A 17,734-nucleotide genomic window follows, 5' to 3' on the forward strand; every position below is an offset into this window, starting at 1 on the left:
CTCTGGGTTAGTTGGGTGCTCCAGATCTGGAGGTGAAAGAGCATAGAGCAAGAGCCCTTCTAGCTCTCGCTGCATTTTGAGTTACTCAAATCAGTGTCTAAGCTGTTCTGAACAGCGGTCCTAGGCCCAAATTCCCACCGTGCTTACATTGCATCTTTCTACTCTGTATCTGGTTCCCAGCTGCCCATGGAAAAGGCTTGCTGATACCTCCCAGAAACTGCAGAGGTGTGCTCTTGTCTGCGTCAGCTGTGGTCACCACACAAATGGGCAGGAGGAGAAGGGACTGAAAAAAAACTCTGAGGAGAAGAGAGCGTCATTTCAACTTTGAGGATGGTTGCACATGCACAAGGATTACTCTGACTACAAGAGGTCTTTCTTTCCCAAACAGTTCTGGGAGGATCGCAGAGCTTGGGGCTGTCCCCAGACCTTCTTGGCTCCCTTCACATGGCGTATGAGACCTTGCAGCCCCTGGTCACCATCTGCTCAGGCTCAGAGCTGGGAGCAATCAGAGGAAATAAGAGCTGAGTGGCTAGGATGTGTCCCTCACGCCTCTTCATTGCCACTTTCAGAGGTATCCCTTGGCCATGTCCTGTTTCTCCAAAACCACCATTCCCAAAACAGAGAGAACCCACATCCCCAAACCCCTCTAACACAGAGGTCACCCTGACCACTCCAAACATGTCAGGTCTGACCCAGGGTTGAAGGATTTTTTAAAAGGTATTATGGCTGGTTTCAGCTCAGCATTTCCACACAAACCCAGAGAGTGTCGCTCGCTCCTTGCCTCTCACAACTTGCTTTAAGGACCTTGCCTCTCCTCCAGGCACTTCAGTTAGGCTCCTTAGGGATGACCTCAAAAATGAGGGTTAAATTCCAGGGTCTAGCTGATATCCAAAGCAATGTGCAAGAAACGATCAGGAACCACAGGAAAACAGCGAGCATCTCCCACGGAGAGATGCAGCAGGGTAAAGAGCTTGCGTGGTCTCACTTACCAGCAAGAAATTCAAGCTTGATTCTTGCTGAATAGACAAATTGACAGGTAAAAAGTTCTCCTTTCAGTATCGTATGTGTCTGTCAAGATGTCTCCACCTCAGCTGGTGACAGCAATGCTTGAGGATTCAAGACAGAAACCATAAATGAGCCATGTCCCCATACCATGTCAGGTAACCTTCCAGTTTAGATACTTCCTACCACTACACTAAACCATGTCCCTGTGCCTGGTTCCCAACAGGAGAAGCTGAACAATTTCTGGAGCATTTCTCTGCCCCTGTTTCCTGCTGTTATTAGTGCTTGGTGACTCACTGCACACAACCTGCCAAGCCATTGCTGCTGGAAAGCCCCACCAAACACAACACTGCAGCTTCATCAGAATAAATACTACCTATCTCCTTCCTCCACACAACCACCAGCACAGTAAAACCCATAACCAGAGAAGAGATCCCAGATCTTCAAAATGGGGCTCAGAGAGAGGCACATAAATGAGCCCTGCATGAATTAGCGGGGGGAAAGGGGAGGGGATCTGCAAGCAATGACACTTGCTACCTGCTACCAAGCCTCGCTCACAGCTTCTACCACCCCTGAGATTGCCAGGAAGAGGTCTGAAAGGCCAGGTGATGTGCCACATGCCCCAGCGTCACATCCTCCCCTGTCACTTGTGCTGCCCTGACTATGTATGTTGGAGCACCCAGGCCAGTGGAATGTTTTTTTTCAAACTGAATTATAAATGTCTCCAGCATGGCAAGGAAAGGAAGCAGTTGTGCATTGCTGATGCTGTGGGGATGAACACAGTACATTACAGTGGGATATTATCCAGCTGATAGCATACATGGTTCATTGAGCTTTTCCGTGCTGCACAGAAACAGTCATGCAAGCAGGAGGATGTACTGTGAGCAAGACTGCCACCACATGGTACAAGGACAAACCCAGAACAGGAGTGGGGAAAACCAACCTCACACCTCCAAACAACTCTGGCCTCTTTAGACAGTTATAGCCAAATCTTGATGTCTCTGCCTGATCAATTAATTTGGTCAGTAAGTGTTGCTCTTGCACATAGTCAAAGTGCTGATACCCTTCCCACCCCTTCAAGTTATTAAAATCTCTTGCAAAGAAACCAGCAGAGTCTTGCAAGTTAGGGAGCCCTAAGAAATACATGAGATCTGGCTATTCACAGCAGGGAAAATTTGAATTAAGTGAGCCAGTGAAAGAGTTCCCCAAAAATCACAGAAGTCTGAGCTCAGGGGATCCTGACAGCACTGATATACAAAAGCATAAAAAGGTCTTGCAGATCCTAAACTCACATTGTTAGTGGGCATGGAATTAATCCAAATCCATGATACTTCAAATAACAGCTGAGGAGCCTTGACCCCTCATGTTGAACTACAGAGCAGTTCAGATAACTTTTATACTGACTAGCCTAACTGACCCTGACTGCAAGATATGAGCCAACTCTGAAATTCTTGTCTGTAGTTCATCCTCGCTCCTGAAAATCTTAAAGTACATTGGGTGGGTTTTCCCAGGATACGCATACCTTCAGTTATGGGGTCCGAGAGAACACATCCTGCCATAAAACACACTCAGAGCAAAGTGCTGCATAAACAAAGTACAGGGAAAATGAAGATGACTGCCCGTCTTCCTTTTCACCTCGCCTCCACCCACTTTGTGAGAAATAGGTGGACATTAAAGGCATAGGCATCTGCCTTTGAGTTTGCAAAGTCTTGTCCTATACAGAAATAAGACTTGTGTTGCTGGATCAATTTACTTCTGTGCATTGCACCGATTCAGTAGCAGCTTTGCTCCCACTTCTGTGGACAATCTCTGCCCTTTGATGTCTGTAAACAGTTTTTGCTGATCCACCAACTTCACTGTTACTGCAGATCATCCATGGGGTTTAGCTATAGCACCCAAAATAGGTGACCAGCCTTCCAGGCAGGTTCCCTTAACACTGTGTCCTTTACAGCTTCTGCAGTGAGAAGATCTTACAGCCTGTCTTGCAAGCTTCTGCTCTTTGAGGTAACTTTTGACTTAAGAAATGCCACTGGGACCAGTCACCTGCCTTCAAAGTGGTTTTGATCCCAGGGCAAAACGCTAAAATGAAGTGCATTTCCCCTCCAGTGGGATGTGTTGCCCAGGTCAGCCATGCATCCTTAACACTGGCAGGCAGACAGAGACCAGAAGTCTAAGCCAGCACCTGTAAATCTGTCCGTGACAGATTAACTAGACAGATGTTAAAAACAGCAGCAGGAAGAACTTCTAGAAGAGTGAAAAGAGGAAGACTATGGTGGTTTCTGAACACCAGAACACCCTTTCAAGAGCTTTCTGGAGGCTCCAAGGATTACTAAACACCTTTTTCAAGTCTATGACAACCATACATACATATTTCTCCACCAAGCAGGAGGCTGCTGCTTTGTGTCATGATGGTTGGCATGAACAGATATCCCAGGAGCATGTGGGTAACTCACAACAGCTCCTTCCCTCCCATCCTGCAACATTTGCAGAGCTCCTATCCAGCAGCACTGCCCACAGGAGGGAAACACTCCTTCGGGCCGTGGTATGAGGCAGTAAATGCAGACACCACAAGGAGCTCACTCCCCTCCAGGCAGCACCCCACCATGTTACGCGCAGATGAGAGGGAGCCAGGGACAAAACGTGGGCAGCTGGCCAGCCAGTAAATTAATTTCAAAGGCAGGCAGGTGATAGACGGGGTTCACGTGGGAAAAAGGAGAGAATAAATTGCCCATCTGGGGCTGATACAGCAAAGAGCAGCGCAGGACGGAGTGAAATGAATGGGCATAGAGGGATCAAGGAACGAGAGCCTGAGTGGCAAGCACATAATTGAATCCCTGAGGCCTGGATCCTGTCTTCAAGCTACATGGGATTGCAAATGCAGAAGCACAGCTGAACTGAATGATTCATGGTGTGCGTGTGACAGACAGGACCCCCAAAGCAATATTTTATGGGTTTGGAGGTAGGAATGCCAATGACAGTATGGTGAGGGAATTTGATGAGATGAGGGCCTTCATCTACATCCTTCTGTAAATCTTTGAGCACAGCCCTTACGAGAACAGCCTGGAACAATCTGCCAAAATTAGACATGATGCCACAGCTAGCACCCTGGACCTGAGCTGGGAGTCAGCTTGTCAGCTGGCATTAGTCCCCTCTGCACCACAAACCCAGGCTTACACCAAAGGTTTATCAGAACACTTGTCAGGGAGACTAAAATGGTCAGAAAACTCAACTCTTACCCCTGCATCCTTCTCTGTCCTCCTTCTGTGCCAGGTTTAAGCTGGCAGAAATGGTCAACTAACCAGCGCCAAACTATTTTCAGGGTGTTCCTAATCTCACCAAGAGCATGGGCCCTCTAGTGACTCTGGGAAGAGGCTTTCAGCACTTCCCCTTGTGTTGTGCTACGCTACTTCCAAGTTGTCATTTGTTTTTGCCCCTGTATTTACTCAGAGGGATAGGCATGCTCCTGTACTTGTGGCAAGAGACTCACATATCTGGTGTCGGTACAGCTGTGTTGTGTCCCAGCACTGCCTGAAGCAGCTCAGGCAAGCCAGCTGCACCACGCTGCTGCTTCAGTAGAAAAAAAAAATCCTCCCCCTATAACTGGGGGCTGCAAGAGGACATTAAATACACATTATGGGTGACTGTAGCATCCTTCTCACCAGCCTCCTTTCGAGAGAGCCCAGCAATGATGGCCAAGACAAAGGCAAGCTGGAGCAAATGCACAGCCAGACTTTTATGTCCTCTTTTAGCCTGCAGCAGCCAGCAGGAACCTGTTCCAGTGGGAATTTTTGTGCTATTAAGGCCCCTTATGGTTTCTTGCTCTGTAATTCTATTTTTTTTTTATTTATATTTTTTTACCATTTACCGCCACCTGTGGCAAAGAGCATATTCCACACCACAGAGCTGAATCTTACAGTCTAAGGTATCAGGAAATCTGATGCCTTAATCCCAGCCCTTCTGGCACCATAGCAGGCTAAGACCTCTCCCTATATCTGTTTTAAGTGGATGGGGTGGTAGATTTGCTTATTTCAAAATTGTGAAATAATTTTACACTGAGAACTGGTGTCTCCTAGCCTGTACTTACCTTGCACGGACAACAAGCCCATGCTGCTCACATCCTCAAGCAAAGTCGATAATCATGTCCTTGGGCAGACTGACTCTCTGTGAGCAGAGACGTGATTTCACTAAACAAGGGTCCAAAATAGCTCTCCACTTGTCCCATCTTCATGAAAGAATGTATTTTCTTAGTAGGCTCAACAGTCTTACTCTCTGGAGGCACTGGGCGATGCCCAAAGTAGATGTTAATACACTAATTCGAATGCTTTCCATGGGATCCTGTCCCAAAAACATCTCTCTCCAAGAATTTTGTACTTAATTGTTCAGTGACACGCACCTAAGAAATTAATATCTTAAGAGAGGACTCCTACCTAGACAATCCCCTTGTTTTTATTTCATTCTGCTAGTACCTTTTCCTTTAAAAACACACCTCAAAGAAGCAAGGCAACCCACGCAAGCCTAAACTTTCCGGTATTAAACTCCCTGATGTTCACATTTTTTTCCCGGCTTTGGGACTACACTTCTCCCACGTAAAACCTTTCCAGGAGTTAAAGATTCCCCAGGGAAGGCAAATCCAGCAACCATCCAGAAAATAACATGGTAACAGAACAATGCTCCCTTCTCAAACAGCTTAGCAGGCAAAGCTGGGGCAAAAACTTGGGCAGGGCTGGGGAAGGAGACAAGCACAGAGAAATACCCCATTAAATGCTCCACCAGCCGTGAAACATTCTGGTTAGGCATCTTGCTTAAAATAGCCAAGCTAAAAGTTGATTGGGCAACAAACATCCCTTGTGTCAGGTATCAATGTCAAAGGTGTGTTCTGACGAATCAGATACCTCAATCAGCTTGCAGAGGTCACCTGGAGGAATAATAACATATTTGTCAGATAACAATGTAATCTCACTATGATGCCCTGTGGGGGCACATAGATAAAGAAAAGCCATGGTTGGGATATCTTGGAGGCCAACACAGGGACGGGAAGGATGTGTGTAGCGTGGTATGTACCCATATGAGACACAGCAAATATTACTGGGTTCTATATAAATCAAATATTATCGGTTTCATCAAATATTATTCGGTTCTATATAAATCAAATATTATTGGGTTCATCAAATATTATTGGGTTCATCAAATATTATTGGGTTCTATGTAAATCAAATATTGGGTTCTATGTAAATCAAATATTATTGGGTTCATCAAATATTATTGGGTTTCTCAAATATTATTGGGTTCTATATAAATCAGATATTATTGGGTTCATCAAATATTATCGGTTTCATCAAATATCATTGGGTTCTATATAAATCAGATATTATTGGGTTCATCAAATATTACTGGGTTCTATATAAATCAAATATTTTTGGGTTCGTCATATATTATTGGGTTCTATATAAATCAAATGTTATCGGGTTCTATATAAATCAAATATTATTGGGTTCATCAAATATTATTGGGTTCTATATAAATCAAATATTACTGGGTTCGTCAAATATTATTGGGTTTCTCAAATATTATTGGGTTCTATATAAATCAGATATTATTGGGTTCATCAAATATTATTGAGTTCGTCAAATATTATTGGGGTTCTATATAAATCAAATATTATTGGGTTCGTCAAATATTATTGGGTTTGTCAAACATTATTGGGTTCTACACAAACCAAATATTATCGGGTTCATCAGCTATCACTTGGCTCTGTGCCCCAGCTCATACACACAACCACAGCCCGTTTCACCAGGAGCCCAGAGTTTCGGCAACCGCGTACAACCGACCCCAGGGCCAGCGCCCTTCACGCTACGTGAAGCCGACCGCTGCGTTTCGCAGAGCCAGCCCGTGCTATCACCGTCCAACACAGGATGCTCCTAGGGCTGCCGAGACACCCCGTGCAGCCGGGGCGGCGTGCCAAGCCCGGCAGCTCTCCCAGCCCCGGTATTTGCCCGGTGCCCCCCGGCCCGTGCCGGTGCCCCGCCGCGCGCCCCCGCCCCGCCGCGCCCCCGTTCCGTTGCCGTTGCCGTTGCCGTTGCCGTTGCCGTTGGCGCTGGCGGAGATGGCGGTGGCGCTGCCGGTGCTCGTCCTGCTGCCGGCTCTCCTCGCCGGTACCGACACGGGGCGGCGGCGAGCTCTCGGTTGCGGGGACGTGGGAGCGGGGAGGGTCCCGCACCATGACCGGAGGCAGGGAAGGGGAAAGCCCGAGCCGGTACCGGGTAAAGGGTACCGGCCAGGAGCCGCTCCCGGGGGGATGCCGCGGGTGGAACCGGGCGGTACCGGGCTGGCTGTGGGGAGCGGCACCGGGGGCAGACAGCGGCTGGTCCAGGGCCGTGGGGACCAGACCGGCTTGTCCCAGCCTCTGGGGGGGGATCCGGGACGGGGGGAATCTCGGCGGGACCCGGGCGCCGTTAACGGCGGCTTCTCTCTCCGCAGGGCTCCTGTCGCGTCCCGGAGCTGCTGCGAGTGTGCCGGTGGGTGCAGCCTGCTCCGTGCTGGGGACCGCGGGCGAGGACCCAGAGACCCCCCCGGTCCCTAACCCTAACCCTAACCCTAACCCCAATCCTAACCCTAACCCTAAACCTAAACCCTAAACCCTAACCCCAACCCTAACCCTAACCCCTGGGTAGGGAGACCCCACAGCCCTCCGTGGGCCTCCCGGGGCACTGCAGCCGCTACCCTCTAAATCCCAGGCACTGAGGGGGAAGCCTCAGCACACTGCCAAGCCAGGCCACCCCTCTGGTACCCCCGCTCAGGACCTCCTTGCAGAGAGGCTGTGCCTGTCAGGGGCTGTGACCCCAGGAGATGCTCTGCAGAGCACCCCGAGGCACCTGCCCCAGCCAGTCTGCCTGTTACAGGGCTGCAGCACGCCTGCCATGGGGAGATCACTTCTTAATTCCCATGGGGAGATCACTTCTTAATTCCCATCCCCTATCAGCTAGGTCTGTAGACATCCTTCCTGGGATGTCCGCTGCCCACTTCTGACACAAGACGTCGGAAGGAGCTGCGTTTCGTAGCACGCCGCCGATTTGTCAATATGCCCTGACACAGCCACACGCTTGCAGATCAATCTGTGCTAGGCAGCAGAAGCCAAGTGATAATTTCCCATACAAGCATGACAGATAACGTGGCATTTTATAATGCTGTGCTACCCCTTGTTAAGCTCTCATTTGTGTGTGTGAATATGCCAGTATCCTTTGGAAGCTCTCAGAAATTATCCTGCTGAACTGGGAGGACTAGAGAAACCCATTTCAGCTAGTGTATGACTCGCTGTGTACCTGTATTCTCCAGCCTGCATGCGACTTGTATGGTGTGCCTGGATGTCCAAAGGACTACAATCCGGTTTGTGGGACCGATGGAGAGACCTACTCAAATGAGTGTGTGCTCTGCCTTTCAAACAGGTAATTCTAACCTTTCTTTCACATTGGCTTCCTTTACAAGTAAAACATGCACCCTCACATCCCAATTAACTGAACAATTAGTGGCTTCGAGTCATTCACAGTCTGTTAATTGCAATTTTAGCATTTTCTCAAATGTCAATAACCATGAAATGCTTGGATTGCATCATCTGGGAGTACTGAATATTATTTTTTGTAATTCTTAAGGAGGGGCATCATGGGAGACGGGGAGATGGGGAGGGATGTTGCCTGTGGCTTTCACCCAGTGTCACATTGCCATTAAATATCATGTTTATGTCGGTAACATTTTCACTAGAGTACTTCACAAACTACCCAAGCAAATGACAAAATTGAAAGAAAACTGGCAAACCAATTGTTAAACCTACAGTTTGGGAAAAGTTTGGAAACCCCAACAAATCAAAGGGCAGACGTGGTGCTACCTGTGAAAAGGGGAGAAAAGAGGTGCTGTCATGTTACATTGTTAAGAACCTGCTCATCTTTGCTACCTAAAATGATAACGGAGTAAGTTAATAAGTGATTGACATGTAGATAGAGGGAAAAAAAAGTGTAAGCAAATCTGATACAGATTTGTCAGAAATAATCCAATCAAATCCATAAGATTTAGGGTTTTTGGCAAGATAACTGGCCTAGCAGAGTAGAAGAAACCAGAAGTGCTACTCCTTGACATTAACAAGGCATTTTACATAGCTCCACTTGACATTCACATAAGAAGACAAATAGTTTTTCAACCAAAATTAAAGGAGGAAGAGAGAGCAGTTTGAAATGCTGGAGTTTAACAGCAGTAATCAAACTGGAAAATGCTATTAAATGGGATTTCCTTTAGCTGCAGTACATAATTTAATATTTGTGTAATGATTTGGATACTGAAATAAAGACAATAAAAATTTGCAAAATTACATGTGATACAATGATCTGTGCAGGGCAGTATCAGAATTCCTAGGGGTCAGGAGGAAAGCATCAGAAATGCTAAAAATTCAAGATGTAAGGAAGAGCTGCATGCCGTGGACAAATGAAAACAGAGCCTCCAAGGCTGGCAAAGAGACCAATAGCAGCTGACCACTGCGTGGTGGTCACCACGTGCTGGGATGGGTTGTTACTGATTTAATTTGCAAAACAGTTAAGTAGGTGGAAAGGAAGCCTAGACATAAGGAAAAGTTAAGTTGTCGAGCATATTTATTAATAAACTTTGCAGTCCTTTGCAGGATATTTTTAAGAGCATGTCAGAAAAGCAGCTATCTGAGCTGATAAAGGATATTCGATCCTTTTTCAGAATAGAATGATGGGTTTTGAGATCCAGTCTTTTTTTATCCATTTCTAGGATACTGTTTTTTTTTAGGCATGATCCCTCAGCTCCAGGGACGTGCATGCTGAATTCCTGAATACAGTGCTGCACACAGCACAAAGGGATCTCTAGGCAAATTTGCTATTTTCTTTCCACTCCATTCCTTAAGTAGTTGTTGATGGGGCTTACGTCTTATAATAAATGCGCATACTTTGTGTGAAATATGCAACATAGGATTTCAGACGCTTACACAACATGGGTTTTGTCTCTTCTTTGTCTCTTCTGCCATCTCTTTTGCTGGCTTATTACATGATCAGAAAAGTATTTTCATCTAAGGGGACATAAGGTGGTCAGATACTATCTTGATTTTTTTTTCTTTAATAATTCAGTAGTTGGCCTACTCATTGTCTTTCTAGTGCAGCCTGGAGAGCTTTGTTTTGAAGTGTTTTACTTGGCAGGAGCACAAGGAGAGAACACTTGGTCTTACTGGAATGATTTCAGCTTTGAAAAATGGTTCTTGGTCGTAAGCAATGGTCATTTCACTTCAAGGAGTGTAGAGTACAGTCTGTAACTCAAGAGGAGAGAACAAAGAGGTCTTTCTGCTCTTCTTAGCAAGCGGCACGACCAGTAGCTGCCAAGATAAATAGAATAATCTGGTGATGTAGAAATAGATACATGGGCATATCCCATAGTGAATTACAAACCACTCAGCTCTAAATTAACTTAGGTGATTCTTAGCAGTCATCTGGCAGGTCATTTCCAGCCCCTGTTTAAGCCCATTGAAGGACTTACTTCCCTGATGGCCAAGGCAGTACCACCCATGGGCTTTTTTAGCAAGACTGTGTGAGCACCTGGAAAGCCCCAGGTCCTGAAAAGCATTACGGTGCTGCAGGAGAGGTTTTGCATCTCCTGGGCTTGATTTTTTTTTTCTTTTATATTCCCAAGTTGCTCCTCTACCTTCTGGTTAAAAGATCCCTAATTAGTACAGATTTTCCTGACCTTTGGGTAATCACAGACCACTTGAATTTCATGAGGAGTAAAATAGCTTGATTCTATTAAGATAGAGAGACAAACTGAAGATCTAGGGCAGTCTGTATTATATCACTTTCTTCTTGCATCCACACTTACTTGGTAAACAGAGATTTGCAATTGGAGCACTGCAAACTACCATTTATTGGACTGGTTAAAAAAAAAATGTTCCCAAACTAACAGAGACTTTGCTAAAATCTCCTTTAAGAATATTCCATCATTTCAAGAACCAGACATGCAAAATGTCGCGACTCTGGGCTGCAGAAATGCACTAGGATGTGCACTGAACTCCCAAATGCAAGGGAGACATTCTGTCAGTGTTAGACTTGGTTCCCACTTCGAGCACCGTGAATTTGACTTGCATTACTGCTTTTTAATGGACACTTCAGACCTCATGGCAAGCTTTGTCAGGTGGTTTGATGCATCTCAGACTTGCAGTTGGATTTACTGTGTTCTTATAGGCCTTCTTATTAGCCTGAAGTGAGGCTGTCTCTGGTAAGTTATTTGTTCTGTGTGTCTGACTCATAAATCTTTTCATCAGTTACTCTGCAGTAAGGTTTGCTATAAGTGATTCAATTAAATCCATCGCTACATTTAACTGGGCACATGGGAGAGTCCACTTTATAAAATGTCTCTGTTACGGTGCTTCTCCTCTAAAATAATTTTCTTTTGCTTGCAGTGAAAATAAAAAGGATGTCCAAATTTACAAGAGGGGAACATGCTGATATGTCAGATGGAACCTCATGAAGAAAATGGGAGGGACAAAACCAGTTCAAATCGAAACAATACTTTCAATGTACCTTCTATGTAGTCTGTCTTAATAAATAGCTTTGCCTGTTTAAACAAGGTACTGTTTGTGTATTTAAACCTCATAGCCATAGTATGTTTATAACCTGAACTGGAGTCGCTTCCTGCAGTAGAAGTGACAGCGAAAATTACAGGGGAACATGAAGACTGGTGTAAAAGGGTGCGGCATGAAGCGGGTCTGGCAGGCCTCCCGCTGCCTGCAGGACAAACACTGGGGTTCAGTTCTGCCACAGACCCCTTGTCGTGCAAACGAGCACATGGAGCTCACTGCCTCTCTGCTAAGCACCTCTGAACGGATGGCATTTGGGTTGTTTGGCAGTCCCTCTACCTCTGGTCAAGGCCTGCGCTCGTCCTGCCTCCAGCCGAGGCCTTTGTCAGGCCTCACTGGGCAGAGGTGCACGGCGTGCCTCCTGCCTGGTGAGGGGTCACAGCCTGGTGACTTGTGCTTTGAAAACAGCGATGCTATTGTCCTGCATTCCTTTCAAAGGGCCAGACTCAGCCTTACATTACAGCACATGCCTGTCTTCATTCCGTCAGTGCAAAGAACAGTCGCTGACAGAGTGATCTCACTCATGGCATGACGGTTATTTGATAAATAACTGTGCTTGCAAAGGAACTTTAACAACTCCAGTCTTCTTAGCTGTAGAAATGTCCCTTCAGTATTTGAAGAAAGTGTGTATAGCATTGCATTTTTTTTGCAAAACTCAGACATAAACAAACACCACTAAACAAAACAAATCCAAACAAAAAATAGCATGTTAGGCTGACAGTTATAATTACATTAGAGCACTGCTTCCAGCATAGGAATGCTTAAAGATAAAACCTTAGATGTGTTTTTAAATCTTCCTATTTTTCTGCATTAAAAGAGATAATTCAGCAGTGCAAGAGTATGTGAACTCACCAAATCTGCCCCTGACATCTGCTTTTCATATTCTGCACATTAAAATAAAATATTTCAATCAAATATTTCAGTTTCTTGATTTTTTTCCTTAGATCAGAGATCTAATTCAAAGCCTGATGGAAGTAGACCATGAAGGAACATGCCTGACTCCAGAGAAATGTCAGATGGATATGAATGGTATTGTTCCTCAATGATCTAAACCAAGGGCTTTCTTTATTGATTAAATTCCTGACTCTTCCTCCTGTGGAAATACCCTCAACCGCCCTCCAATCCCCTCCCCCTAAAAAAAAAATGTTCAGGAAATCTGTAACCAAAATGTTCACTAGGCTTCATGCACTGTTACCCAGCACACAATGTGGGTGTGTTTTCAGGAAGAGCTAGATTGCAGCTCCCAACTTAGTTGTGGTGGGTTTGGAAATGTTCAGGCACTTTTCTTCAGGCACTGTTTTGTGGATTTGCAGGTTTTCTCAGCCAGAAGCTGTACAACACTGATTTGAACAAGATGGAAAGCATCTCTCCTTGAATTCCTAGCAGATTCTTTCAGGACTGATGTCCTGAGGTTCGCTTGGCTGTGATAAAAATGCATCAAACCCATGATGCTTTCAATGAAACATTTAAGGCCCAAAAAAATATTGCTAGCAGTTGAAAACTTTTCTACTGGAAAACATATATCCAAATGTGCTGGCCATTAGCGGTCACCCAACAAGGACTTCTCTTTTCCCTTTCATTACCAGTGTTTTGTTAGCCTGTACTGCTAAATAGTGATTGTGTTTGTCCTGGGTTGCACTGGACGATGAACAAGAGCTGAAGGGCAAGAACCACAGTCTAATCCCATAGGAGACTAGTCAGAATGAAAGGCATGAACTTGTGGGTTTTAATATTGCTCACTAGGTGGCAGCATTTTTTTTCTTTCAAATCTCATTTTATTTTACGTTCTTGGTAGAGGTGTAGCAAAAGTCTATTAATAACTTTTGTTTGTACACATAAATATTCTGTTAGAAGCTGTTTATTTTCATCTGTATTATTAGTGTCATTACAGTCCTGGTACGTAGTCAAACTCATTTTACTTGGCAGAATAAACTTGTTTTTTTTTTCCTGATCATCGAATCCAAGGATGTTTGCTGCAAGAGACTACAGTGTAGTATTTTGTAATAACTCTATTCGGTGGGCAGATACCTGTGGCATTCACTGACATGGTTACGATTGCATTGAGTTCTGTCTTAGCTTCATGACTTTTGGTGCTGGTCACATAGCAATTTTTGAAAGTTGCATTTACAAAACATTTATGGAAGCAGCATAGGTTTCTGGTTAAAGCATTCTTAATTAAATAACCTTAGAAAAAGTCATTTTCCTCTAACTGAGTCTCACCTTTACATTAAGAAAAAATTACTCTTGTTGAAGTGCTTTTTTATCTATCAGTGAGAAATTTTCTAAGATTCTGGTATACTTGTTTTATTTTAACATTTACACAAATGTGTTGTTTTTTTTCCTTTACGTTATATACAGAAGCATTTAAAGTTGACCTAAAACTGTACCTACTTACTTTAGTCTGTTCCTGTTTACCAGTAAGAGAGGCAAAGGTACTGAAAAATCCTACTGTGATGCTTTCTAGAGCAGACTGAGATGTTAAACCTGTCTTGTAATTGTCTGGTGTCCTTATGGGTCCTGTAGAATATTTCAGCGAGCCTCAAACTGTGCCCTGGAAGGGTCTGACTTTCCTGGAAATCCTTTGTCTTATCTTCCATTCCCAGCTTCAGATATTTTGGATACTTGGGAAGCTGCAGATGTCCTTAAAGGGGAAGCTGAACTGAGCCTTCACCCTTCATCTGTAATTGAAAGTCATCTCTCGAAGTGAGGAGTGGATCCTTTACGAACCTTTGGGGCTGCTCTGTGATAGCTATCCGCATGCACAGTCTTACTTTCCAATAATCTTCTGGAAGTTCCAAATATCTTTTTTCTTTTTCTCTGTGTGAATAAAGGAAAATCAGCTTTGCACTTACATGTGAGTCAGAGCTCTCCTGGGGATTTTTTAAATGCAGAAGTTGGTGTTCTGTAAATTTATCAATATGCTTGCCCTACAATGTGCCTGCCTTCCCTAAGCTTAAGCTGGGAGACATAAACACAGCTAGAAAATACGAAGTGGTAATGATGTGATTGTGAATGGGAAGTCAGTTCAGTGATTAAGTTTATCTAAGAGCTCTCGGGACAATATGGCAATTTCTGTGTTTGGAAGTTAGGTAGCTTTGCAACTGTAATCAACATTTAAAAAAATTATATGTATTGTCATCAGTTGAGAGCTAGATAATACTCATGTCAGAGTCAAATAGGAGAAGACAGCAAAGCAACTCGTCTGTCTGGATCAGCCAAGGTAAAGATTTCCTAAGTTTGTACTATAAGGGTCTGTAAACTCTTAGTAGCACCTTTTCTTTTATGATCTGGTTGAGCCCAAAGGGGGGAAAAGCTGCATAATATTGGGAATTCCTTCATTTCTACACAGAGGAAGAAGGATGCCCTTAAGGTGCCCTTAAAAAAAAAAAAAAAAAATTTAAACTCTGAAATGAAAACCAGGTGTTTGGGCTGATGAGAAGGGAAACAAACATTTGCCTACTCTTCACAGTTAATTCTGTTAAGTTACATCATCTCTTCACAGTGCTTTTAGACTCTGCAATGCACTAGTGAGCCAGAAGACACATTTATGGAATAATGCACTAGAACAGGGTTCTTGTATACAATTTCAGTCATCATGAAAAGAATTGATTTTTACCTTACAAGCAGATGAGATGTTCCTGTATCAAGTAGCCAGGGGAATGTTGCCAGAGTTGCTTTTCTGGTAATTTGCTGGCAGTCAGTCTTTGGGCTGTAAGAAAGAAGGGATTTCCTTCCTCCTTTTCACCATGTGTTAGTTCCCTGATCTAGAAGAAGTCTCTCTCACTGAAGGTTTACTGTCAGGTAGTGCAAATGAACAGTTGGAAGAAAAGTGGTCCAAAACTTAAAATATAGTTCAAAAAAAAAAAGTAGGAAATCCATACATATGTGCATATTTCATTCTCTTGTCCTGTTAAGGTTGAAAGGATCGAAATAGAAAACCAAAGAGATACTCAGTGATGCACAAGAAAAACACAGAGAGGGGATGATCTCAGTCTTTCAGGAACACTGATTTTTTTTGTCCACTCAACAATCCAGTGATTGCGCATTCTCACAGCTCTGGGCTCCGCTCCATTCTGCTACTCTGAGTATGTTTGATCTCCGGACACTGAAAGAAGCAATGAAAAATAGTCTTAAGCACATTCCTGAGATTTTTTCCCACCGCCACTGCTCTGCTGATGCACCGTGCAGCTGTTAGCAGAGAATCTGCCAATTCTGACATACAGACACTCGATTTGATTTATTTGTTTTTTGGTGGGTCCTGAGGATGTAACAGTGGAGGTAGATAGACACCAAATCAAAGGCAATAATGAAAGGGTAGGAACTTGTACTTTGGCCCCGCCAGGATTTTTGCCTACATGCCAAATGAAGAGTTCAGCATTGTTTCATTTTGTTGTCCTCTTTGCTCTGCAGTGAAGTGATTCACTTTATGCAGAAGTACATGGGATCACTCATGCTTTAGCTAGCAAGCCTGTGACAGAAGCTTTAAAAATACCCAGCTGGAAAACAGAAGTCCCAAGCCGACCGAATCACATTTAGCCCTAAAGCATTTAGCCCAACCTCCACATGCTAGTGCCAGCATCTGTCAGCTGTCTAGTGAGCCAGCTGGGTGAATGGGTATTTCCCTGGGATAGAGCAGCTAAGGGAAAAGATCTGGGTCTTTTTTAAGAGTAATCAATTCCCTCATTCAGTTGTCTGCCAGGTCACATAAGGCCTTTTGTTGGCCAAGTAGGGTAAGAAACAAGACAAGACGCAGGGAGGAGGACTTGCTTTCTTGAGGAATGCTGGCTTGCCACACACACTGCACAGCAGCCAAAGGTTGCGTTATTCGCGTAACATCACTGGTGTATTTACTGCTTCGTAGTGATGACAATGAAATGCAGCAACGCTGTGGAGAAAAGGCAATGAGGAAAGGATAATATAGGTTGCAATACTGGATCCTCTGCTTTAACTGCTTGCTGGTTTGAAGCATGGCCACAGGCTTCCCCAGGACATACCTGATAAATCGCTGACAGAAACACTTGGGATCAGGGAAAGGGACAAGCCATAAAATCCTAGGGCAAGATATGTGTGCTGCACAGGCATATGTCCAACTTCTGCAGCAAGATGTGTTTGAGTCACCTGTAAATTACAGATCTTTTTTTTTTTTTCCTGTTCATAATTTCTCCTAATTTCCAACCAGAACCTCTCCTGGTGCAATTTGAGTCCATTCCCTCTTGCCCTATCGCTGCCTCACAGCTTTAGGAAAGACAGGGAAATTCATATTTTTATTTGTTTATATATTGATCCTTGTTTGCTACCCTCTCAACTAGGGACAGTGAGTGTCCAACAGCATGTCCCTTATGCACATGCTGGCTGGCAATCCTCCTTAGGAGTCCAAGTCTTGGGAGGAGGTACACGGAAAGACCAGTGCTCTCTGTGAGGAGACCTAACAGGAGGAGGCCATTTGGGGCCCTCAGGACTAAGGGACTATCTCTGCTGTCAGTGTCCTGCCTGATGTCACCCTATCAGTCTGTGTGACCTGGGGGTGGGCACACACAGGTGGCCATGTACATTGCCTGGAGAAACCTTGTGTGAGTCACGGACTGCTCACAGCATCCTGGGTTCTGTCAGCTCAGTTTCGGGCCTGCGGTTTCTGATCTGGAGGCGTTCCTGTGCCTCTGAGACTGAAGACAGTCATTTCAGATGGCTAGTCATAGAATCATAGAACCATTTAGGTTGGAAAAGACCCTTAAGATCATCAAGTCCAACCAACAACATAACACTACTAAGTCTACCACTAAACCATGTCCCTAAATGCCATGTCCACGTGTCTTTTACTTTCAGGGATGGCGAATCCACCACTTCCCTGTGCAGCCTGATCCAATGCTTAACCAACATGAAGAAATTATTCCTAAAATGCAATCTAAACTTCCCCTTGGCACAGCTTGAGGCCATTTCCTTGCATCCTACCTCTTGTCACCCGAGAAAAGAGTACAACAGCCACCTTCTTTCAGATAGCTGTGGAGAGCAATGATGTTTCCCCTCAGCCACCTCTTCTCCAGACTAAACAATCCCGATTCCTTCAGACCCTCTTCTCTATACACGCTCAAGCAAATCAATATAATT

The 17,734-nt window shown here is 44.6% G+C and overlaps 1 protein-coding gene and 1 long non-coding RNA gene across 2 annotated transcripts; one reads left to right on the forward strand and one right to left on the reverse strand.

The window, feature by feature from the left end:
• The first annotated feature begins 7,038 nt into the window (after nt 1–7,038).
• Nucleotides 7,039–11,619, forward strand: SPINK2 (serine peptidase inhibitor Kazal type 2). The gene is made up of 4 exons (XM_080591909.1): nt 7,039–7,154; nt 7,480–7,517; nt 8,335–8,444; nt 11,453–11,619. Exons 1-4 carry the CDS (start codon nt 7,106–7,108, stop codon nt 11,496–11,498), a joined length of 243 nt encoding a protein of 80 aa, XP_080448035.1. The 5' UTR covers nt 7,039–7,105; the 3' UTR covers nt 11,499–11,619.
• On the reverse strand, nt 8,472–16,903 carry LOC308195080. Its single transcript, XR_013951248.1, has 3 exons — nt 15,985–16,903; nt 15,246–15,734; nt 8,472–10,375 (listed from the first exon to the last, which is right to left on the reverse strand). It is a non-coding gene; the product is annotated as an uncharacterized lncRNA (long non-coding RNA).
• Between the last annotated feature and the right edge of the window lie 831 nt (nt 16,904–17,734).

This window comes from Anser brachyrhynchus (assembly GCF_964034855.1).
Source record: "Anser brachyrhynchus genome assembly, chromosome: 4".
Taxonomy (NCBI): Eukaryota; Metazoa; Chordata; class Aves; order Anseriformes; family Anatidae; genus Anser; species Anser brachyrhynchus.